The sequence below is a fragment of the Cynoglossus semilaevis genome, chromosome 10, assembly GCF_000523025.1.
Source record: "Cynoglossus semilaevis isolate Cse_v1.0 chromosome 10, Cse_v1.0, whole genome shotgun sequence".
Taxonomy (NCBI): Eukaryota; Metazoa; Chordata; class Actinopteri; order Pleuronectiformes; family Cynoglossidae; genus Cynoglossus; species Cynoglossus semilaevis.
Genome location: NC_024316.1, coordinates 12,822,365 through 12,845,320, shown reverse-complemented (window position 1 = coordinate 12,845,320; position 22,956 = coordinate 12,822,365). Strand labels below are relative to the sequence as shown.

The following is a 22,956-nucleotide window of genomic DNA, read 5'->3' as shown; positions in this document are numbered from 1 at the left end:
ATACAGTGTTCCTCCAGGTAGAACATGCCCTAAGAAAGAGAAAATTAATTTTTAAATAATGTTTCTCCCTACTCTGATATATTTTATTATACTTTAGGAACATATTTAAAAGCTAATGAGCTAATTCTAAGCTGTTTGTAGTTGTCTCTAAGCTAATTGTGAATATCAATGGAATGTTTATACATAACAAAAAAATCCTAGTGATGCTCACCTTAGCGATCTGCACACACCAATTAAGCAGGCGCTGGGGGTCCAGGCGGTTCTTGTGGTGCTTGATGTGATCCAGTAGGGAGCCCTGTGTAATAAACTGAGTCACCAGCTGCAGACTGGTACCCGGACAGATGCCCAGCAGCCTCACAATGTACGGGTGGTCCAGGCTGCCCATGGACAACATATGCTACACAGAAAAAAAGAATGACAAGACAATATGAACTTCCTTTTACACAGTTGGATTTGATCTGATAACCTTCTTGCTAAGAGATGATCATGACAGTACAATGTGGCTCCCTGTGCGGACATAATGTGTCAAAGTCACTTCTCAGTGAAAAAGTTCACAGTATTTTTTTGCTCTTACATCTGTGATGAAAAGTATTTTTTTGCTCTTACATCTGTGATCTCAGTGAAGGTCTGTCGTCCTGAAGAGTCCTGGATGGTCTTAATGGACACAGGGATCTTCACTGTTTCTCCCTCTGGAGTCCAGAATCCCTGAAGAACATGAAATATACAACTGGAGTCACATTCTCACAAGTTCCTAATAGCCTCATAACAGATAAATATCTAAAACGATGAAAGAAAAATGTTCATCACTACCTTGTGAACTGTTCCAAAAACCCCTGAGCCCAATGCTTTTATTTTCTTCAGCTCTGAAGGTCTCAAAATGCGAGCATGAACCTTGGTGCCCTTTTCTCCAGGACCCAGCGGCTCAAAGCTCTGTCAGATCAGAAAGATTTCTTTTTTGTTTTTCCTCTTCTGAAGACTTAAGTCATGTGATGATGATGATCTCACCTCTCCACTCTCTAGGTATCTTCTCATGGCTCTCTTGCGACGGATGGCCAGGCCTCTGTGGTACAGCAGGCCCAGGAAAAACAACACCAGGCAGAAGATGAGGCCAGCAGGGACACCTAGAGCTATACCTGTGATCTGACCGCTGGAGGGAGGAGCCAAGAGAGAGAGCGTGAGGGGGAGTGGGGCTAAATTGTGGATATAAGAAATAATTTTAAATCTTTATAAACAATAATTTCAGCTGATAGTGAGAAATATATGGACTGCTTTGAGCTTCTGGAAAATTAATGTTGAAAAATCACTAACTTTTAGACTTGTTTATCATGTATGGAAACCTTTAGGCCTTTCTTTTTTTTTCTTTCAACATTTTTAACTATCTATTTTTTTTTTGCTTATTATTTATTTATACGATTTTTTTTTTTACTGCCGTAATTTTAGTTTTTAGCCTAAAGAAACTTTAGTTAAAATTTAGGTTACAGAAGTAATTTCTTTGTTTTTACCAGCAGGGAGCAGCACATACCTACTAACTGCCAGTCTGCCTGTCTGTAAACAGTCATTCAAGCCTGGCCCTGAACATCTGAAACAGATAAACAGTTCATTATGTCAGCAGTCACAGAGTCATTACTGTGGTACGTGGACAAAGGCTGAAAAAAGTAAACAGATATTTGTATTTTGTCCATTCTCACCCCTGAGTGCAGTTGTGATGACACGGTTCACAGTGCCCCTCCCTGTTGGGGTATTTGAAGATCAGCCCCTTGTGTCCATCATTGACTCCAGTGGGGCAGGAGGACATACAGTACGGACCATCTCGAAAGTTAGCACATTCCACACACTCATCTGCACCCTACCAAAATAACAGAGAGGGAGAAACTCTATACCAGACACTCTATTATTTAAATATGTGGCTCTGAAACACACACTGTTGGACAACAGGCTTCAGTCGTGTTGTATTTAAAGTTTGACTCCAGTAAGAAAAAATGATGATCATACACTCTGTTAATGATTATAATTTTCACTGTTATAGGCGTCCGTACACTGAAACCACATGTCAGGAATTCAAACATTTGGTGGAGGTTGAAGTTCTACTATCGAAAAGTTGCAACAGCTCTGACAATAATACCAAGGATTATTTAATCAAGAAAATATTAACAACACCAACAACATCCAATAAAAACATTATCAGTAAAGTTTGTGGCTAAAACCTTGACATTGCTAACATCAGTCAAAATACAAATAGACTTAAAATAGAAAACTAATTTCAGGCTGTGTTTCTGAAGTGCAAGTAGTTATAGTTTTAAAGCCACAAAAAGTGTCAAAATATAGCAAATGACGTTGACAATCACTCAGAAGTTTATACAATTTGGATAAACTGTCGCCATGTAAATAACAAAATACATTGAAGATTCCATGGAATTTAACAAAAAAGCTCTAACTTAGCAAACACTAATGGGAGTGGGAAAATGATTTACAATTTGCCCCAAAAATGTTGCCAAAAAGCTGAGGTAATGTAACAACCCAACACAACATATTGTTAGGCCACGTGTATCGTAGCATAAATAACAAAAAAACAAAACCCATAATTACCGGTCCAGTACAGCTGATTTTGCCATGCTGGGGTTTACATTCTGCATGACAGGCGACGCATTCACCAGTTTTGTCAAATTCTCTTGGCGTTCTAAAGAAATAATAATCAAAAACATACAGTCAGACAGGATGAAAATATGTAACATATGAGTTAAAGAAATATCCACTGATGTCTACAAACCCGGTGTTGAAATGACAGCTGCTCACACAGGTGTTGTCTCGGCTGTAGTTCCTACAGGAGAGGCACTGGTCGGGCCCTGCGCCCCAGCAGCCTGAGTCTGAACACAGTGGGTCACACACATGGCCCTCTGCAGCTGCACACAGCAAAGTAAGAACAAACATGTTCAAATATAGTCACAGTAATTCATGCCCCAATGTGTTATTAGATTGATTTTTTTTAATTATCTAATCAACCAAAACATTCATGACTCCCTGCAGTACCTCTGTGAAGCACCAGGGGCCACAGACTATAGAAAAATCTAGGCTAAAGTATAAAAAGTGACACAAACTTTAGGCTGAGGATCAGAACAAAAATGTCTTCCAAAGAGTTGACTCAATGGGATCAGATATACTTTACATCAGTGACTGTTTTTATTAAACATCTAATGAGTCAGAGTGGAGGCTCTGTAAAAGTTAGGGGCTGGATTTTAGCCATTGATGTTGGGGATGTGGTTTAGCCCAAGCTTATAATGTAAAAAATGTACAAAATACAATAAAATAATACAAATGAATATAATATAATAATGACATTGAAAACTCTCTCTTTCTATTTTTATCCAGATTCTTTTTTTAATTCACTAACAGCTCCTGCACAATTGAACTATTGTCACTTTTTCTGGGTAAAATGTGGCCGTAGAACGCTGCATGTTTAGAGTTAAGACAGAGTCATTTTTATCAATGTGAATGTGTGTAATTGAGCAAAAGGTTTGATTTCATGACTTTTGTGGGTTCACGGTTTGATCTTTTCAAAGTTTTCCAGAAGAAAACAAATTCAAGATTTCATTTGGAGAGTAGAGGAGATTTTTGTTTCAACCAGTCCCTGAGCTTGGCTCACCACAATCTGCCAGCGGCCTGTTGTTGTTAAGGTTGTTGACTTGAACTCTGCGGCCTCGGAACAGCTGTGTCCAGTTTACAGTGTGGTGGTAACAGAGGTTGGCGTTCTGACTGATGTACACACTGCCATCACTGATCTCCCGGAGGGAGCGCAGGCCCAGTGAGGTCAGAGTGGGGATATGCATCACCATCAGAGAAAATCGTCTGTGGTTTTAAGGATTGAGGACACAGACGACAACAGAGGAAAAAGACTGTTCAAGTTTGTCTGAGAGAATGTGTGGAACAAATGTCAAAATGATAATAAGTTAGTCTCTCTGTGCACTGGTGTTTGGATGGTGTGGGTTACACTGAAACACACATACAGTACTGTACACACACATTCATACTCTCTCACACACAGAAAAACATAAAAATCTCTCCTATGCATTTAGCTCGCACACACACGTATACAGTATATAAACAATCAAACAGGCACACACTCACACACAAATAACCTGCACTTAGCTCACACCTAAACACTAACACAAACTTAAATGTGGTTTACATGAAGAATATTATCCAATAATAACATTTATTTGTTTAATCTGGAATATGATTTCTTTCAGAATTTTTCTCCGCATCAGTTCCTCTCTGGCCTAATCCAGCTGCGTACACATCATTAATGAATTAGATTTAACATCACCAGCACTTACTTGTACAGTGACCTTCCTTGTATGATGGTGAGACTTGAAAAAACAGACAGATCATTCATTTCTTTCGGCCAGGATTGGATGTTTAAAATATCTATTAAAATGTAATGAAAAAAATGTAATTAAGACCTGGTAAAAGTTTGATTAAAAAAACTGCAGTTTGATTTATTTAGACATCGTGTTGTTGTTCTTTACAACACAAACCTGTAATTTCTCTGACTGTGCGAAACACTTCCAGCTTCTTGGCATCCAGAGGTGGGATATTTTTAAAACCATCTCTGAAAAAAAACCAACAAAAAAAAAACCCCAATATGATCCCACTGACTGACTGTCTTGACACAGGAACATTTGCTGAGATTGTTGAGACTGTGCAGATAATTACCCAAGAATCCCTGTGACCAGAAAATGCAGGCTGCCCTGGATCTTGGTGCAGTTGATGAAGCTGTCAATGTTGCTTGCGTCCACGGTCTGTCTGTTCTCAGCACCAGTTCCTTTACACACTACGTGGGGTGACAGGACACCATCATGACAACAGTTGATGACGGACAGATCATCTGCTCTGCAAAAAGTTTGTTTAGGATTTAATCAGTGTGAACCTTTTGGAAATCTGCATCATCTCCAGAAAAGTTTGTTTGAGGATTTAATCAGTGTGAACCTTTTGGACAGAGTCCGCTGCAGAGCTCACACTGACGCTGGCCTTCTCTCACCACCTCCGTCTTATCCTGGGGACAGGCGCTGACACAGGAGCTGCCGTCCACAACGAAATGAGCTGCAAGAAGCAAAAAAGGTGGAAGTCTGCACTTTGGAGAAGAGCAGTTCAAATACAAATACTCCAGGATCACTTGTATTGTGGGTAAGAAATATGTGACAGAAGAATAACAGCTAACATCAACAAACAACAACATGTCTTTAACAGAGTAGTGAGACCTGCTATGATGTTTGATTTGGCTCTGTTGAAAAGACACAAGACTAAGCTGGAGGTGGAGCTAGAGTTTGATTATTTTAATTAGTTTATTTTGAGTAAGCAGGGAAGACAGAATTAGATAAAGGGACAATCCAATGATGAAGAGTTTGGGAGGAACAAACATTGGTTACTTACTGGGACACTGAGAGACGCAGATGGATCCGTACTGATATTTTGCATTTGGATTCGTCTCCATTTGGAATGTTTGTTTGTTATAGATGAGATTCTGGGGGCACTGAGGCACACAGGCTCCAGAGTCGTTGAAATGACGGCAAGCCTGTGCAGACACACAAGCAGGCGATTGGAGTAAATGCGAGCAGTTACAGTAACTACAGCCTCTACTGGAGTCTGAGGAAATTTATACAAATAGCTGTTTTTCTTTAAATTAATTTCCCACTGTTAACCATGGGAATTTGTCATTGTTAAAATTTGTCATGAAAAAATAACTTTGCACTAACTACTCCAGCAATATGTATTAAGGCAATGAGACATACAGCATCAATTGGGAATATAAATAGGACACTAGGACCAGTTAGTTAATGTTGGACTCTAAATATTTTGGTGTTCAAATCCCTTTAGTTTGTCAGACTGCTTCTATAAATGATCCACAGCTAGCATGGCTACTTTTGGCCACAAAGGAGTAAGTATAAAATAACCTGTTAAGTGTTCAAGACGTATTCACATCCAGAAAAATGACCTCACATCTCATAGAGAATAACTCAGATTTGGGGAGTATCTGATTGAGCAGGAACCGAGTGATCATCTGCAAGGGGATTTCCAGATGACACTAATGCACAATATTATCCTAACCAATACAAACAGCAGCCTGAAAGTAGTAGAGTAAAAAAATAAAAGTCCAGCATGTGGTTTGTAATTGATAAAATATGGTCAAAATCCACCAGTTTAAAACATATTTTTTAAAACAGAGTCCAATGTGATTGGAAACAGAATTGGAGCTTCAATAATAAGCAGGCCTCAGAGCAGTTTGGAATGAAACTCCCATAAAACAACGGCGTGTCAGCAGAGACAATAAGGTGTCGACAGGGCACTCACAAAGCAGTCGACGTCCAGGGGCCCTTTACATCCCGCTGCACACTCTGTGTGGCAGCAGTCCCTGGGGCTGGTCCCAAAACAGCGACCGTTACACTGTGGAGCGCAGACTGTCTTAGTCACTGAAAGAGACAGGAGGGAACGGTTCAACAAAGGCCAGCAGTGTCTCTGCTTGTTTATGACAGAGAGAGAAGAGTAAAACACTGGATGAAATGAATGAATGAAAGGAAGAGAACAATTGGACACTCACGGATTTGACACTGGTCTTTATTCGGCCCCCAGCAGTAATCCCCACAGGATTTGTGGCAAGGGCCTTGAGAAAGAAAGAGAAGGGTCGTGATGATTAAAAAAAATACAAATACGAGACCTGATGATAAATTCTGACTTGTGTGAAGTGAGAATATTCAGATCAGGACCTCTTTCCCCATTGAAGCGGATGTCAATCGGAGCGCTGCTGTCCCTGATGATGTCTTGCCAGAAAACCCAGGGACCGTAACTTAGGTACTTGTTTTTGATAATTTGAACTCCTCCCTTCAGGATTTCTGTGGAGAAACAGACATTACAGAGAGCACGGACAACATAATGGTATTATCTATAGCTTTGAAAACAAAGTGTTTCCTACATTTTTTAATGATGTTAGTAGTTTATATATATATATATATATATTCATTTTTTAATGATGTTAGTAGTTTTTTATATATATATATTTAGGGAAAGTGCAAGGAAAGTTATTGTCTTTATCGTGCAAGAGTACGTTTAGAATACAATTTAGGCAAAGGCTAATTTTAAATCTACTAAAATATCTGTATCTGTAGGTAATTTGAAGAAAAAAAGGTCATTTTTGGCAAAATGTTAGCAACAATATAATATATATAAGTTAATAGACAGCAGAATACAAAAAATTGGTAATAGTTTACCAGACATGTAGCAAAAATAACTTAAAAGCACACGGGTACAGTATATTTTGAAAGTACTGCAAACATAGCTTAGTCCAAAAATTTGTTAGTAAATGAAATCAAGTGCACGCTTTTATAAAATCTACGGTTTAAAAATTCATACACCTGGTTGTACTTAGACGAAAAAAAGAGGTGCAGTGTATGATGTAAAGCTAATATTTTTAAAAACCACAACATTGCACAATTCCCTAGTAGCCGACCACATATTTAAGGTGTCTACATTATAGCCACAGTGGTTAACACCCTTTTTCTCTGACTTGACCCAATGTTTAGTCCCATAGCAACACCATTGTAACCCAAACCATAAATAACACATACTCCATATTTAACAACGTTTTAAAATGAAATTTTAAACTTTTTTTCCCAACATCTTTGCCCACAAAATGTTAAATAACGTATAATTATTAAAATAGCAGATTGGTTCTACTCTTTCTTGACCCCTCTACCAAACATTTTTAAACTCAAAAGAGAAGGGAAATAATTTGTTAATACTATCTGTGATATACCTTATAATTAAAACAATTCCCTGTTACATGGACTTCCTATTTTTCCCGTTTAGGCAAAAATTACTGCAAATTTCCAGATTCTCTTCTTCAACCCTCCTACCTGTCAGATTCCCGAGGCCCAGCTGCCTCAGGCCGTTGGATCCATCCTTGGGGTAGTTAAATATGACAGAGAGAGCAAAACTTTTTTCATAGAGACTGTTCCCCCTGATGATCCTCAGTTTTCCCAGAGGAATCTCTTGTAAGTGGTTCATGAAAATGAGGATGTAACCAGTCACCTCACGGATCGTCTGAAAGTAGGAACATAATACTGTGGTAAATGAAAACAAACAAACAAAGACCAAACTTTTCATCATTCATACAACCAGAGTAGAGGAGTGAGGTTGACTGGCACTCACCTTCAGGAAGGAAAAATCCCAGTTACTCTCAATGTGCGTGATCTCCAGGTTTCCCATGATGATCTCACAGCCTTCGTAGCGCTCTTTGATCATGTTGTACTGGTTCTCCTGTGAGCCTGTGGAGCTCAGTCTGTTTTGTGTACCAGGACACACCACTGTCACACGTACAGGAGACACAAGGGAGACAAACACCTGTTACTGTGAAAGCCTGGGGAAACACTGGATGTCTCCAGAACACAGCACAAAACATAAAAACAACAACTTTATTTCCTTGTTTTTCTTTCCTTTACGAAGTGATCTGAACATTCTTTGCATTACTGAAAATATTTAAAAAGAAACAGTATTGCAACTCACAATTGAAAATATTTACCAGTGTAAAAAGAAACAGTATTGCAACTCACAAGGTTTGGATTTACCTGTAAGGCCCAGTGGAGAAGCAAGACAGAGGAAGTTAGCAGAGTTAGCTCGATCTCAGTTCAGTGAAAACTGATTCTCAAAGAAATAGTTATTTATAAGTGTTGGGTAAACTGGTAGTTAACACACTTCAGAATAGCAAATCAATGGCTCTATGTCATTATGTGCTAGCTCACCACTCACTGGCCAATAAATGTCTAAAAGCTAAGTGCTCCCACTGCTACACTGCTAACATGCCTGGTGCTAGCAAGTGTCCACCAGTTACCACTCTGAATGTAGTCTATTTCTCTTGAAAACATGTTTTGACCATGTTTGCAGGAAAAAAAAATACATAAAATTATGCACCAGTTCTTGTTTTAAAAAACATACATACCATTATCACTGAAACTGTCAGCAGACTTCCCCTGCAGCAGCATTTAAATGTAAGCAGCTTTCAGCCAAATAGATGTAATGTGCTTTGTGCTAAATCTATGCTCTCTTTTTTGAATAACTTTTAGATATTTTGTTTCGTTCACTTACATTTTACAGGAAGTGGTTTTTCATCACCTTAGGCAATAAGATATTTTACTTTTTTTTTTACGTTTGACAAACATTTTGCCTCATGGACTAAACTGATAGCTACTGTGGTTTAGTCCATGTCCACTAGGGCTACTGCAGAAGTTAACTATTCCTTTAGCAGGAGCATTAAATGCTGTTTATGTCGATGTCAAGGACAATCACAGTACTTTAAAGGGTGTTTTTGCCCCTGAGCTGATACTATTTTTTGATATTGGTATGAGTCATTAAAATTAAATTGGTATGTTGTGTCCAAATAGTTATAAAATTTAACTCCTGACATTTGAATTTTGTGTTCACTTAGAACACTTTGTGCTTGAGTACAGCTCCAGGGAAAATTTAGTGAATGTTAGGGCAGCAATAAGACAGAGGGTTCTGTTCCACTTCACTAAAAGTTCAGATAATTGAAGAAAAGGATTTCTTTGTGGCTCTGTATGAAAAACTGCAGCAGGCAGCATGTCCTTTATGTCCAGGTCCGTATTGTTTTTGACAAAACTAAATATAAATTGAGTTTGTCTTTTAAAGCGTGTTTGGAAGACAGGAACGTGAAGGCAAAGACACTCTGTCCTCCGTGTCCATTATCAAAGAATATGTAGAGCATACTCCTCTGACTGTGCTGGTGATGTAATACTATAAAACCCTGGGGTCCATGTTGGCCAATAGACAGAACTTCATCACCTTACAGAGCAGACGTGGGCAAACGTTTTGACTCGCGGGCCACAACTGTCCTAAGATTAAACGGGAGGCCGGGTCAGGAGCAGATAGATTTGTGTGAACTAAGATAAATAATACGTATAGGTCATGCATAAAGGCTAAAATGCTAAAATGCTTATATCATTTTCTATGCTATCTATAGGGGAAATGTGGGTATTACAGGGAAAAGGCAGAAGTATAATGATAATGAAAATAAATGATATCATTTTGAAAAGTTTGGCGGGCTGTATTAAAAAGCTGAACGGGCGGCATCTGGCCCCCGGGTCTTAGTTTGCCCATGCCTGTTATAGAGTGACCCTGAGCCCCCCACCATTAATGGAGTAATTCAACTGAAATACCATAGATTCTAACCTGATTATTACTGTTAAATATTCTTTTGGGAAATATATGATTTTAAGGGAAGTATTTAGTTACACATACAGTTATGGCACATTTTTATTTTTAAATTTCAACACTTCTGGTTGGCTGAAATTGAAGGGCATATTTGGACCAAACTGCTATTGATTTCTGATGCTGTTTAAAATTAACTAATGTTAAGATTTGAAACAACTGTGAACAGGTGGGTGTGATGGTGCAGCCAGCATCATACTAATGTTTTCATATGTGTGATATAAAAGGCTTGTAGCTCTAGATAATGACATATCAAATTGAGTTAGTGCAAAAAGTGTTATTAAAAACACCTAATAATCAGTCAACATGTCTCTATAAGGGGTTAATACCTGCCAGTGTGTACAAACCTGATGTAGGTTTAAATGGGACAAGTTGCAAAAGGGCCACTCATTGTTACCAGTTGCCAGAAACGTATCACAAATCCAATAACAGCCTGATAGAGATGCAATGTAATGCATTATGTATTTTTTTAAGGATTGTTTCATATTAAACTACTGCTGGGCTGCTGAATGCTGGGCTTCTAGTCCATGATAATCCATTAAAGCTGAACCAATAAAGAATGTCAGTGAGATAGAGTTGCATTGTCTCTGCAGTATTTATGTCTTTGGTGAGTCGTCCTGATATGTGGTTTGATGTGAAGCAGAGTAAAAAACCTCACTGCACGCTGCAGCGCGGGGCCTGAGGCGGTGGAGAGCAGGCCAGGGGTCGAGGGAACAGGGCTTTTCCACAGACAAAGTGACTCATTGTGATTAAGTTATAAATGTGGTCAGTGTGTCACAGAGAGTGAAGAGCGACGCAGTGACAGACAGTGATTCTCTGAGTGTGTGTGTGTGTTTGAGGGAACGCACTGCTGAGATCATACCAGCGGACAATAGAACGTGTGTGTGTTGGACAGAGGGAAAGGGAAATGTAACAAACAAGGAGACTAACACACCAAGTTATAGGTCTGTCTGTGTCTGTGCAGCACACAGGCACCTGCAGCTGTGTTTATGATGCTCTACATTTGCGATATGCAACTGTATAAACCTATGCAGCCTGTGGATTAGTGGTTAAAGTACTGTATGGGGCATGTGATCAGAGGATTCAAATCCTGGCCTGGGGTTGAACTGAAGTGTGATGAGCAAGAACCAAAAACCTCCACCCTGTTAATGTATGGGTTGAATATGGGAATATAAATATACACACAATAACATTTAACCATCAGCCACTCCTGGGAGGCAGTGAGCCTCAGTCCTGCAGTGCATCTACACAGACCTGCTCCATGTCTCTGTACAGATGTTTATCATACAAAAAAACCAAAAAAACTACTGGTTTACAGGCATTGATGCAGCAATGGGCAAACGTAGTAACTGGCAGTTAAGTCTTCTGTTTGTACCATTTTTTGTATTGGTCGTTAGAGTGCAGTGTAAGTCATACATTGCTCTGGTAACATTTTGTTAAAATAGATTGAGGCTCATATTCACTGCCTTGTTTTAGGGCCTCAATCATGAAAGAGAAAGGAGGGGGGGGGGGTATTTGGGGTTTCCAAAAGATCAAAGAAGACCTGATGCAGGGGTTTCTATTCTATTGGATTGTATTCTATTCAATAATACACGTCGAAGTACAGCCATGACATTTTTTGCAACTGTGACATATTAGGGCAGATAAATACCAAGTATTTATGGGTAAGTAAATGTTACATAAGAACCCAAGTAATAGAAGTATAAATAGTAGATTAAAATCAGATTGTGTGTTTAAGTGAAATTGATCTCACCTTCATGGGTTTGTGTAAGTGCTGTTCGTAACCTCCATGAAAACATCACACACAGCAGAACAACTCTCCATGCGTCCATGTTGATTTACTCAGATTTTTTTCATATCACGGAAGTCTTTGAAGTCCTCTTCAAGTAAGTCAATTCAATCCAACACTTTGTAGAAAATCCTTAAAATAAAAAAAGGAAGAAAACATGTTAAAATAAAGAAATCAATGCGGCCGCTGTCTCTGTGCAACGACAGAGGGAATCAAACACATCCAGAGAGAAGGAGCAACCCTGGGAAGATTGGAAGATAAATCGCGCCAAGTGTAAATCAGTGAAGAGGGCAAACAAGTGGCAGTTTATTTTGATGCTGGGTTTCCCCTCCCAGAGAGGAGCGTGTGATTGGCCGGGAGCCCAAATTATGCTCCAATGAGAGTTTGGTCCGTTGTGTCTTCCAGAATCAGCAGCTGGATTTGGAGTAAAAATGCCTTTACACTAATATGACATGGATTTCTGTCAAAAAAAAATAGAATGCCTTTACATTAAATCCAGACACACAGAGATAAGTTTGACTTTAAAGTTGTAAAACGCAAAAGTAGGTTTATATAAGTGATATAAAGATAATATAATAATTACACAAACACATATACTTCAGATCCAAACCTATTGGTTGTCCAATCATATGAACAACATGGATCTTATATAAATCTTGTGTGTGAATCTTAAATCGTGTGTGTGTGTGTGTCTGTGTGTCTGTGTGTCTGTGTGTCTGTGTGTTTCTCACTGTCAGCTGCTGCAGCGCTGTGATGTGACTGGCTACACTGTTCTGGCTGTAAAGAGCAGTATTGTCTCCCCAGCACTGTCGACTGGTTAATCACTTCTTTGATGCGCATGCAGCAGCACTGTCACAATGGCCACATTGTCACATGGTCCAGTGACTTCTGAACCCAACACAAGAACACGCTTAATTTGAGAAAGTGGGCTCAGAGCAGTCAGGCTTCCCGAACACGGAGCTGTGAATAAAACACTGATGCAAGGATTTTTTTTTTTTGTAACTGCCTCTGACAGATGTGCTGCTAATCTGATTTTAAATGAGGGAGAAGGAGAGAGCGAGAGAGAGAGAGAAGACAGAGAGTAAGATGAACACTTGATGTTTGTCTTGACTTTCATCCACAAACAGTAAGGCCATTTTTAACACAGCACTTATATGTTTTCTAAGGATATTTCACAGTTTTCCCAGGGACTTCTCAGGAATGGCTTTCCAAGAACGTTTCCTTCATGAAATTCCATTGTTGTCCTTTAGATGTTGGTTTCTTCTCAATTTTGCTCTCTGTCCCAAAATGACCGAATAATAATTAAGTGCAGACTCATCAAAGTCACAAAAGATTATTGACCCAAACAAACCATTTACTTCAACATGTACAATTGATTATATAAAGCAGTTAAAAATAGGCATTGATGCTTAGAACACTGTATCCCAAATACTGAGTTGCGACCCTCAGATGGGTCGCAAGAGATTTTTGTTTTGGGTCGTCTCGCATCATGTTTCCCAGGAGTTTACGAATAATGTCTATTGACTTGGGTTGCGAAGGTTTGTGACTTAAAAAATATTGGTACCCAGAAATAAAGTTTGGGAAACACTGCTGCCTAGAACACCAAGACAGCCCAGGTCTAATTCTTAACTGCTCAGCTTAAAATGGCCTGAAGGACTGAATGACCTACAAAGATATTTAATTATACAACAATCTCAAAAGCTCACATCTCACATCAATGATCAATTTCAATTTTGTTTTCCATGACGTCCTCCCATTGGCCAAAGCCCACTGATGTTATAAACCCAAACTCTCTCATGCTCATGTTATCATGTTAGCAGACACTCATCTCTTTTCTCATTAGCTGCCGTGTGTGTGCGTCTGCTTTCTTCAGACTAGAATTACACAGAAATTCACTGTGGTGATACCAAGCATTTGTATTTTTCAAATAAGATTTGCTTTGGTTTTAAAGTATGGTTTAGTACACAAACCAAAACCAACTTAAAATTAAATTATTGAACCCTTTTCTTAAAGACATGGACTTTCTGACCGAGGTTAAAGCATCAGGCTTGTAACTTTGATCTGCTGGTTCAGGACTGTGGTGTGTCAGGCAGGCATTAAAATTCCAAAGTAGAATTGCAGCCCACTGCTCCTGTGTGTCCAGTGTTAATCATTGGGGTGATAAATGGTTGGGTTAAATTGAACTGTTTTGAATTAAACCCAACTGGAAACAGAAATGGAGAACAGGGTTTGTCCTGTAGTCCATACTCACTGAGACACATGTTCTCTTATCGGGTGGGCTCCCCTAAAAATCTATAAATATGGAAAATATATAAATATTTATTTCATCATTTAAGTAGTTTCTTAATGAAGTATGACCTTCTAATAAATAAATAAATAAACGTCTGTCTGTCTGATGTTTCTCATAACCCAAGGTTCATTAGCAGTCGTCTGTCCAGCAGGAGGAGACAGAGCCTCAGTATTTACTGACAAATGCTCCATGGACTTTCAGCCAATGTCTGCACCATCATATCCTGTTTAAAATGATTTTACATTATTATTTAAATTTAGTACTTAAAAAAGTTAAGTAAGCAATGTCTTGTTAGTCTGTAATATCTAATGAATAAAATCAAAGGAGCCTGATTTTTATTTTTAAATTTCGTAACAAAACTAATTCTAACCCATTTTTTTGGGTCAGTCAAGCAAGTAGTAGTAGTAGTAGTAGTAGCAAGTAGTAGTAGTAGTAAGATTAAAAAATTAGAAAGCAGAGACAGTCAAGCAAGTAGTAGTAGTAAGATTAAAAAATTAGTAAGTAAGACCAAAAATTAATAAAGTTATTTAATAATTATTAAAAAAAGTTTAGGAAAAGCATGTCAAATGAATGAATTTATTAAAAATAAATAAATAAAATAAATAAATAATAAAAAAAACTAACCAGAGGTTAAACTAAATAAATTCAACATTCAGTATTATAAACTGACTGCTGTAAATAAATAAAAAACTAACCAGTAGCCAAAAAGATCACTAGAATCTGACCCAGGAACAGCTAAAAGCATAGAGTGCACCTGTCATATGTTTTTTTTATCCTGATGGTTAACAATAAAATATTTTATAGGAATCAAAACGTTTTAATGAATATATTTTAATACCTCTGAGGTTTTCCTGGAGAGTTTGACCCTTTCATAATGCTACTATGCTGTCAGCCTGTGTCAGGCCTGGCCTGGTTCCACCACGGCGAGCCGTGGGGGTGACTGGTGACTGATGTGGCCTTTATCTGTTACCACTCCCTTCAGAGATTGATGAATTGATTGTGCGGCTGCTGCCAGTGTGTCTGTGCCCTGGGCGAAGGCGTCCCGGATACGGGTGGGAATCCCAGCTATGGCATCCGCCCTGGGGCTGCTATTGTAGCTGTCCTGCAGGGGGCCCTGGGGGCTGGTGGCCCGGGAGCAGCTCTGACCCACATACTGCTGTCACACCCCTGGAGACACAGCAGCACTTTCCCCTACCGGGACCTCTGATTGGCTCCGATAAAATGACCCTGGCTGAAGTGCAGCTATTCCACAGGGAAACTACCTGATTGAACCAAACCTCTCACGATGACAGCAGCTAAAGGCCAAAAGAGAAAGGTAACATTCATCCAGTGTTTCAACCTACTGTATTTGACTCCCCCCGACCCCCTCCTCTATCCCCAGCTATGGACTGTATGGATCAGGGTCAAAGATTAGCTGAGACTCAGGGCAAAATCCCCAACAAACTATGTCAATTAGCCCCTAAAAATCTCATAAAGTGGTCTTTTATTGCCCCAGTAGTTAGCCATTTACAGCCTGAGAGGAAAACGTCCTGCTATGCACTTGTACCACACACAATCCAAATGTGTATGACCTGTTTTTTACGAAAAATAAATAGCGAGCTAAGTAAGCCAAAAATGTGAGATTACAGATTATATCAACAACAACAATGTTTCCAATATAGCAATATTTAACTTTTTTAAGCAAAAAGGCTCAAAAGCCTAAAAAAAATATTATAATGAGAAATATATAGAATATAAATATTCTGTTAAACCAAATCCCCTATTACCAAAGTTAGTAAACATCTGCCATGAAACACTGCTCCACTGAAGCAGTAGAATTCTGGACATTTAATGACTAGCAGCTAACAGCTAATGCTATAGTCTGCCCAAAAATCATCATAAAAGATAATGATCAGGAGAAGGTTAAAAAAATATTTTGAACCATCAAACATTGCAGTGAAGCCAGGCACAAGATAGTTGTGAAGAAATGACACAGCAGTAACAGTACTGAGAACTGGACGTCCTTCCAAAACTGATGAAAAGACAAGTTGAATCCTGGTCAAAGATGCTGCAAAGAGAAGAGCTGCTCCAACAGCAGGAAGTTCATGAAGGTGCTGGTTGACAAGTGCAAGAAAGAAGTTGAACTTACTGAGAAAAAAAAACATTCAATATTTCCTGTGCCTCGTTCAACCTGGTTGCATTCACTCACAATCAAGGGAGAAGCAACAAGAAATAATAATGTTTTCATGACTGAAAAATTGGACATTTATGTTCTTGGTTTTCAAGGACACATGTGGACGCTGTATACTGTATCACACGTGATCCAACAGCACTTCCAGTTCTCTCCCCAATTAGCATGAAGTACATTATATACTAATGTGTGCCAGATATTAGATAGTAATAGTAATAAAACCCAGTCACTACCTCAGTCTGAGATAACAGGCTCTCACTCACTGTGTTAATCATTTTTTATTACAGATCTTTTACAGAATTAACATGCCTTATGATGCAGTAGTGTTTTTCATCCTCTCTCCGTTTACTTATATTTGTAACTGTGTGACTAACGGACACTCAAAAAGAGAACTGCCTGACTCTACAGTAGATAGCAAAAGAGGAAGGAAATGACTAAAGTCAACAGTTGTCCATTTTGATCCAAAATAAATAAATAATCCATTCATAAATACAGGAATAAATAAATAAATAATCAGACCTTACACTTTTGTACAGCAATAATGCATTTAGAGTTAATTTCTTTTTTTTTTGTGCAACGTGGTACACAGGTCAACACAAGAGAACACGTACGGTAAGTATAATGTCACTCCAATTAGGGATGAATCAACCAATAAGACAAGCGATACTTCATGACAGAAACAGTGCAGCTGCTCGCACAAAGTGACTTCAAAAAGAACACCACATTCAGAAACCCTGTCAGCTGTGGAATATTGCCGATCACATGCTCTGCTGCATCACTCTGCCAATCGCTCACAGGCCAATAGCAGCGTTGTGGTTTTTTTTTTTCCTTCAGCCACAGAGCGGGCACAGTGTGCATCCTGTCTCGTCAGCATCAGCCCAGCTCCACACCTCACTGATGACAGACGAGCCTTTTTTTTAAAACCCTCGCTGAGCCCCAACAAGTCGTCTAAGAACAAATCTTTATTTACAGCAGCGGCCTGTAAGCCCACGAGCCAGTACTGGAACATCTCCATGCAAATTGGGAAGCAGTTCTATACATTGATATGGAGGCTTTATTTTTCACCAGCTGCCATAGCAGTAACTGCAAATTTCAATAAAGGGAACTTCATTTTAAACTTATTATACAGGTCAATAAATAAAAGTTAAACGCTGTAAGAAAATAAATATAACTGATAACAAAGTAATATTTTTAAGACAATCGAATACATCCAATTCGGTGTTGGAAAAAAACAGGAAAAGATAACACAATGTTCTAATTAAAATCTAAAGTATATGAAAAGATAATGCACAATGTTCTAATTAAAATCTAAAGTAAGCTCTGAAGTGCATGATGCGGCAGGGAAGTGATGACTGTATATTTGTCGGAGCTTGTTGTATTTTCATTTAGTGTTCCGTGTTAATATTACTTCAGCCTACTCTATTGAGACGATCCTAACTTACATTAAGTATCTGAGGAATGATTGATCTACCGTTAAAAGTCAAGACTTTTCACATTTTCCTAACTTAAAAATAATGCATAAAAGAGTGAGTTTGAAGGCCTTAGACTGCAAAACAGTGGAAATACATAAGCCTTCACAGAAACATTTTACTAATACATCCCAACATTTATGTATTCAGCTTATATAATTTAAATCGTTTAGGTCAACGTCAACCACCATAAAACAATTAAAAACTCACTGCAGATCTAAACAAATTGAAATAATGAAAGTAAGGGGAAAAATGGGGATATCTGTGTGTGTGGGGGGAGGGGGGGGAGAAAGCCATTGAGAGTCACCCCCTGGGAGCTTTTCAGCACTGCCTCTCCATGTAAACACAATGGATCCTCTATGACCACTACCTGGAGTTGGCACCCAGGCTCTTCCCCACTCTGTTGACTTGACCCTTCACTTTTTGTTCTTCAGCTGATTGGCCAGCCAGTCCAGGCCCTCGTAGAGACCGTCCCCACTGGTGGCACAGGTGGCCTGGATGTACCAGTTACGGTGGCGCAGGGAATGCAGGCCTAGCTTGTCTGTGATTTCAGCTGCGTTCATGGCATTAGGGAGGTCCTGAAAAAAAAAAAAAAGTTCAGTGTGTATAAATCAATAAAAGAAAAGCAGATGGAAATATCACTCTTTAATAACAAATGTGACCTTTCCATACGTACAGTAAATAAAAATACAGAATGCAATATACTCTATATTTTTCTTCTTATGAAATAGCAACAGAAGAAAAACGATAAATAACATTTTTCACATACTTTTTTATATATATATATAAAAATATAAATATAAATATATATATATATAGCTTGCAAGGAACCTTTGAATCCATACCTGTTTGTTAGCAAAGACTAGAAGAACGGCATCTCGCAGCTCATCCTCAGCCAACATGCGCATCAGTTCTTCCCGGGCTTCGTTCACTCGCTCGCGGTCGTTGCTGTCCACCACAAAGATCAAGCCTGAGGCAAATGATCAAAGTATTTAAGGACTGCTTAAATGTCACTGCTATGCCAGACCTAATCACGTTTAACTTATTTTTTTAAAACAACAACTTGCAAACATCATTTAGTTAAAAAACAAAATAGATTAATCAAGTTCTTTTCATTGTTGATCTTTTCCACATGACTCAGATAATAATAATTTGAAAGAGCTGGAGACCTTCTGCCGATGACCTCATCTGAGGCAGATGTGCTCTCAGACGGAGGGGGAGATTATAGTTCAGGATCTGCAACAGGGCTGCAGATGCCTTATTACCATTTCTGACCACTGCATCATCTAAAGAGCTGCTGGTCTGGCTCACCCTGGGTGTTCTGAAAGTAGTGCCTCCACAGGGGACGGATTTTGTCCTGGCCACCCACATCCCATACAGTGAAGCTGATGTTCTTGTACTCCACTGTCTCTACGTTGAAACCTGCACAAAGACACGTAGTGAGGCGAACCATCGCAAAGACAGATATTTGATGCAAAGCTGTCAGCACTGAATTTGTTCTTCACACACCTATTGTGGGGATGGTGGTGACAATCTCTCCCAGCTTGAGCTTGTAGAGAATGGTGGTTTTACCAGCAGCGTCTAGCCCCACCATGAGGATTCGCATTTCTTTCTTGCCTATGAGGCTCTTCAGTATGTTCCCAAAGATGTTTCCCATGATGACAGGTGTTTCTAACTCCGACTGCAACAGAACAAAACCACAACAGGCTTAAAGTCAATTTCTCAAACATATGGTTTAGAAGGCTCAGAAAACCACCAACCACTTTTTTATGGCCTACAGCCACCTCAGAAGAACAGCTAGTTAAGGCTTGCTTCACACCTCAGCAAGCAGCTGATCTGAGTTACACAGGCTTTGACAGCTCACCACCATACTGGATCTCTGTGGTGTGGATCATCTTTCAAGTGGTGCAGAGTAACCACCTCGTGTGCTGTCTGCTGACATTTAAACAATCACTATAGTGTAACAATAATCTAGCTTTAATGGTATCAGGGAGGCTGCTGAAAATTCAAATGATTTTTCTCACAAAATCACCTGCTCACTTGGTCCAATAGAGGAAAAATAATAAAATGTTCCCTTATTAATAATATTACAATAATCAGTCTGAACAATCTGATTTTTACTTTTTAGAAATAAGTTTTCCACTATTATATTCCACTTTTATTTGCAAAATTTTATTTAGTCGTTTCCTCACAACCATTTTGCACCTTAACATTATATTATAAAAATAAACTGCATGTTTTTTTTAATGACTGAGAAGTCATGTTTAGTAAGAAGCCATAATACAAAGTTGAAAAAGATGTTGCAATGCACTTGATATAATATTTTGAGTGTTTTAAAAGGAACTATTCCACAGCTGAGCTGTGCCAAATGGCAGGGTCACTTGACAAGGCTTACAGTATTGTCATCAAATGAATTGAAGTCTCAGCTAGATTGTGTTGAGTCTTATATTAACCGAATTAGCCTGACTCTGCTCCAGAGAGGCTGCAATGTCACAGATAAGCTCCGTGTTCATTCATTTACATCAGCTGATGCTACAGCAGTTAGCATGTAGCCTGGTCCAGCTGCAGTGGCCGTGCAACCGTGTACATCATACTGTCAGAATGAGGACAAGAGCTGCTGCTAATGCTGCTGCCATTTTTACAGTCACACTACCTGCTAATGGCTAAGTGATAACACCACCAGAGCGTAGAAAAGGGCGCGTTCAAATCTGTTAACTGAACCTTTTGTTGTTGTTTTTTTCATCTCTAGGTCAATTTCTGTGCAGTAACCCTCGCTGTATAGTCACGACAAGCGGCCTAATGTCGAGTCACGGCCGTTCAAGTAAAACGACGATACGTACCGTTAAAAACGACAGCGGGCTCTACGATAACCACGGATTCTCTGTTATATTTGTCGTAATATCTGTTGTTATTTTGTATGTGACTCACACTTACCCTGTTAACGGCAAGTAGCGCTATCAGCTGGAGTCAGCGACAGCAGCAGCAGGAAGGACCGGATGGTAGTCTCGCGATGAATTGCTCATGTGCTGCTGTTTGGTGAGCTCTCGCGATACTTGTTTTGTCAAGCATCCCTCTCGCGTTTCTATGCGTTTCATGGATGACTTGACAGAACACTGGAGCTGCACTGCTGCTGCAGGGAAACCGTATTTACCTTTGCTGTTATTAAACGTGTTAAATAATAATATAAAATACACCATTTCAGTCACACGTGCAGCACGTGTTCAAACGTTAATTACCTGTTGTTCTACAGGCACATGCCAGGCAAATCTGGCTGAATAATTAAAACGGGAATCATCTTAATGAATAAGTGAGAGGCTTCTGCCTGTAATAGGATGCTGAGTGATACTTCCTGCATGGCAGCACACCTTCAGCGTGTCACAGTCAGGTGACACAATGTACTAAGCAAACAAAAGCTGATTTTATATTCTGGCACTGCATTTATAATAGGAAAATATTTTCCATGAAATATTATAAGTAAATGGATTCAAAATACCATATATATATATAATATATACATATTATACATATATATGCATACACCTATAGTTGTACATTAATACACCTTACTTGCATGTGTACTGCAGATATAAATCTTGAATAGGTAAATTCAGATTAGAGAGTTAAGTGTATTGTGTTTACTGCATTAGTAGATCCACTCCTGAGGGGTACACGTGCCCTCATGAAAAACAGTAAAATTATGTTCCAATTAAAAAAGTAATTTTTTTAAGGCCAACAAAGTACACGGGAAAGATGAGGTAAGTTTACTCCATACTCTTTTGCTTTGTTGAAGCATGTTTTAATCTCTCAGCATTCAGTCCCTTAGGGTAGGATTCTGTCAAGACTGTCATCTCAACGTGTAAAGTTGTGAAGACTCGTCCACATCAGTCAATTGGCAATGATATCTCCTGTGAAACCCTCATCTGTCAGCAGGTTATTTTGGTTCTGGACTTGGTTATGGCTTTCCGTTGTTGTCCTGCCGAAATGTGAAATTCCTTTTTCACCTTAAGCTTCATAGCAGGTTTCTAAATTGATAGTCAGAGATATGTACAGTTGCCATTTGGGGCTGGAACTCAGGAAAACAGTCTAAATCAGGGGTGTCAAACATACGGGCAAAATAAAATGACAAATACAATCTTAGAACTTAATTTGAAGTTAATCAGATCAACAATCAGATTGTTTGATTTATCTTAAGCACAGGTTTAAATGTCATTTGTCAGATTTAAATACACTCATGTCACAGATGAGGATGGTGTGTTTATAAGTAACTTTTCATTCTTTTAGTCTTTTGTTCAATGGGTAAATTTAAGTTCGATTTAAAAAAAGATATTTTGATGCAATAAAAAAAACATAATCTCAAGATAATTTAAGACTGATCATTTAGACAGTTAGAAATGTCACCCAACACATAAAACACTCTGAGTATATGAACCACGTGTGACCAGCGCCGTGCATAGGAAGCACAGGTGAATTCAATATTTGTCTGTTCCATTTCAGTCAGTGGTCTGGTAATAGATTTCTCTGGTGACGGCAGAGGGGCAAGGAGGGGAGCAGATGTTTGCAGCTGCAGACCAGATTACGGGGTGGAGTGGATGGTGGGGGAGCCTTCCGAGGTTGTGTGCACAGAGAGTTTTGAGAGGGTTACAGCGGGCTGGGGTGGTGGCGGTAGAGGTGGGGTGGAGAGTAATGACTTAAAGGAGCCTTTTCCTCTGAAGTGTGTGCCAACGTGCACCCCAGCAAACACAATCACAAGTCTGGTTGGTTCTGCTAGCTGAACTAATGAGGGCCTGCGCGTTGAGGGCAGGGGCTTTGATGTTCTGGGTAGCTGGCTCCTTGTGTTTTCTCTCCCGCTCTCCTTCTCTGCCTGTCCCACATCAAAAATGAAAGAGGAGTTGAGAAGCAGATGTTTTGAGGCATGTATTTATACAGAGTACACTTTATTCACCCCCCCTCCTCCCCGCCGCCCCCC

At 39.2% G+C, this 22,956-nt stretch overlaps 2 protein-coding genes across 3 annotated transcripts in view; both read right to left on the bottom strand.

The window, feature by feature from the left end:
• LOC103385096 (receptor tyrosine-protein kinase erbB-3-like) overlaps nucleotides 1-12,507 on the bottom strand; it is a 15,636-nt gene extending 3,129 nt beyond the window's left edge. The window contains 22 exon segments of the mRNA XM_008318876.3: nucleotides 1-5; nucleotides 8-29; nucleotides 212-397; nucleotides 607-705; nucleotides 811-930; nucleotides 1,006-1,147; nucleotides 1,523-1,579; nucleotides 1,689-1,846; nucleotides 2,587-2,677; nucleotides 2,768-2,900; nucleotides 3,641-3,843; nucleotides 4,332-4,422; nucleotides 4,533-4,606; nucleotides 4,711-4,828; nucleotides 4,984-5,097; nucleotides 5,428-5,569; nucleotides 6,346-6,464; nucleotides 6,593-6,655; nucleotides 6,759-6,884; nucleotides 7,905-8,091; nucleotides 8,200-8,354; nucleotides 12,026-12,507. The exon segment at nucleotides 1-5 is cut by the window's left edge and continues 120 nt beyond it. Of these exon segments, the coding sequence (XP_008317098.1) occupies nucleotides 1-5; nucleotides 8-29; nucleotides 212-397; nucleotides 607-705; nucleotides 811-930; nucleotides 1,006-1,147; nucleotides 1,523-1,579; nucleotides 1,689-1,846; nucleotides 2,587-2,677; nucleotides 2,768-2,900; nucleotides 3,641-3,843; nucleotides 4,332-4,422; nucleotides 4,533-4,606; nucleotides 4,711-4,828; nucleotides 4,984-5,097; nucleotides 5,428-5,569; nucleotides 6,346-6,464; nucleotides 6,593-6,655; nucleotides 6,759-6,884; nucleotides 7,905-8,091; nucleotides 8,200-8,354; nucleotides 12,026-12,104 (2,484 nt within the window). The 5' untranslated portion in view covers nucleotides 12,105-12,507.
• Nucleotides 12,508-17,919: 5,412 nt separating this feature from the next.
• arf3a (ADP-ribosylation factor 3a) lies at nucleotides 17,920-21,052 on the bottom strand. Of its 2 annotated transcripts, none has more exons than XM_008318877.3 (5): nucleotides 20,925-21,052; nucleotides 19,500-19,671; nucleotides 19,302-19,412; nucleotides 18,836-18,960; nucleotides 17,920-18,568 (listed from the first exon to the last, which is right to left on the bottom strand). In XM_008318877.3, exons 2-5 carry the CDS (start codon nucleotides 19,645-19,647, stop codon nucleotides 18,407-18,409), a joined length of 546 nt encoding a protein of 181 aa, XP_008317099.1. In that variant the 5' UTR covers nucleotides 19,648-19,671; nucleotides 20,925-21,052; the 3' UTR covers nucleotides 17,920-18,406. The 2 variants fall into 2 exon arrangements, with proteins under 2 accessions (XP_008317099.1, XP_024915455.1); XM_025059687.1 differs by lacking the exon at nucleotides 20,925-21,052 and adding an exon at nucleotides 20,831-20,918.
• Between the last annotated feature and the right edge of the window lie 1,904 nt (nucleotides 21,053-22,956).

Excerpts from the sequence above, each read along its gene's own strand:
- arf3a (XM_008318877.3), bottom strand. The coding sequence starts at position 19,647 with ATGGGAAACATCTTTGGGAACATACTGAAGAGCCTCATAGGCAAGAAA. Across the intron at positions 19,413-19,499 it reads CACCACCATCCCCACAATAG|GTTTCAACGTAGAGACAGTG; the intron begins GTGTGTGAAGAA and ends GTCTTTGTGCAG. Across the intron at positions 18,961-19,301 it reads CTACTTTCAGAACACCCAGG|GCTTGATCTTTGTGGTGGAC; the intron begins GTGAGCCAGACC and ends CATTTGCCTCAG.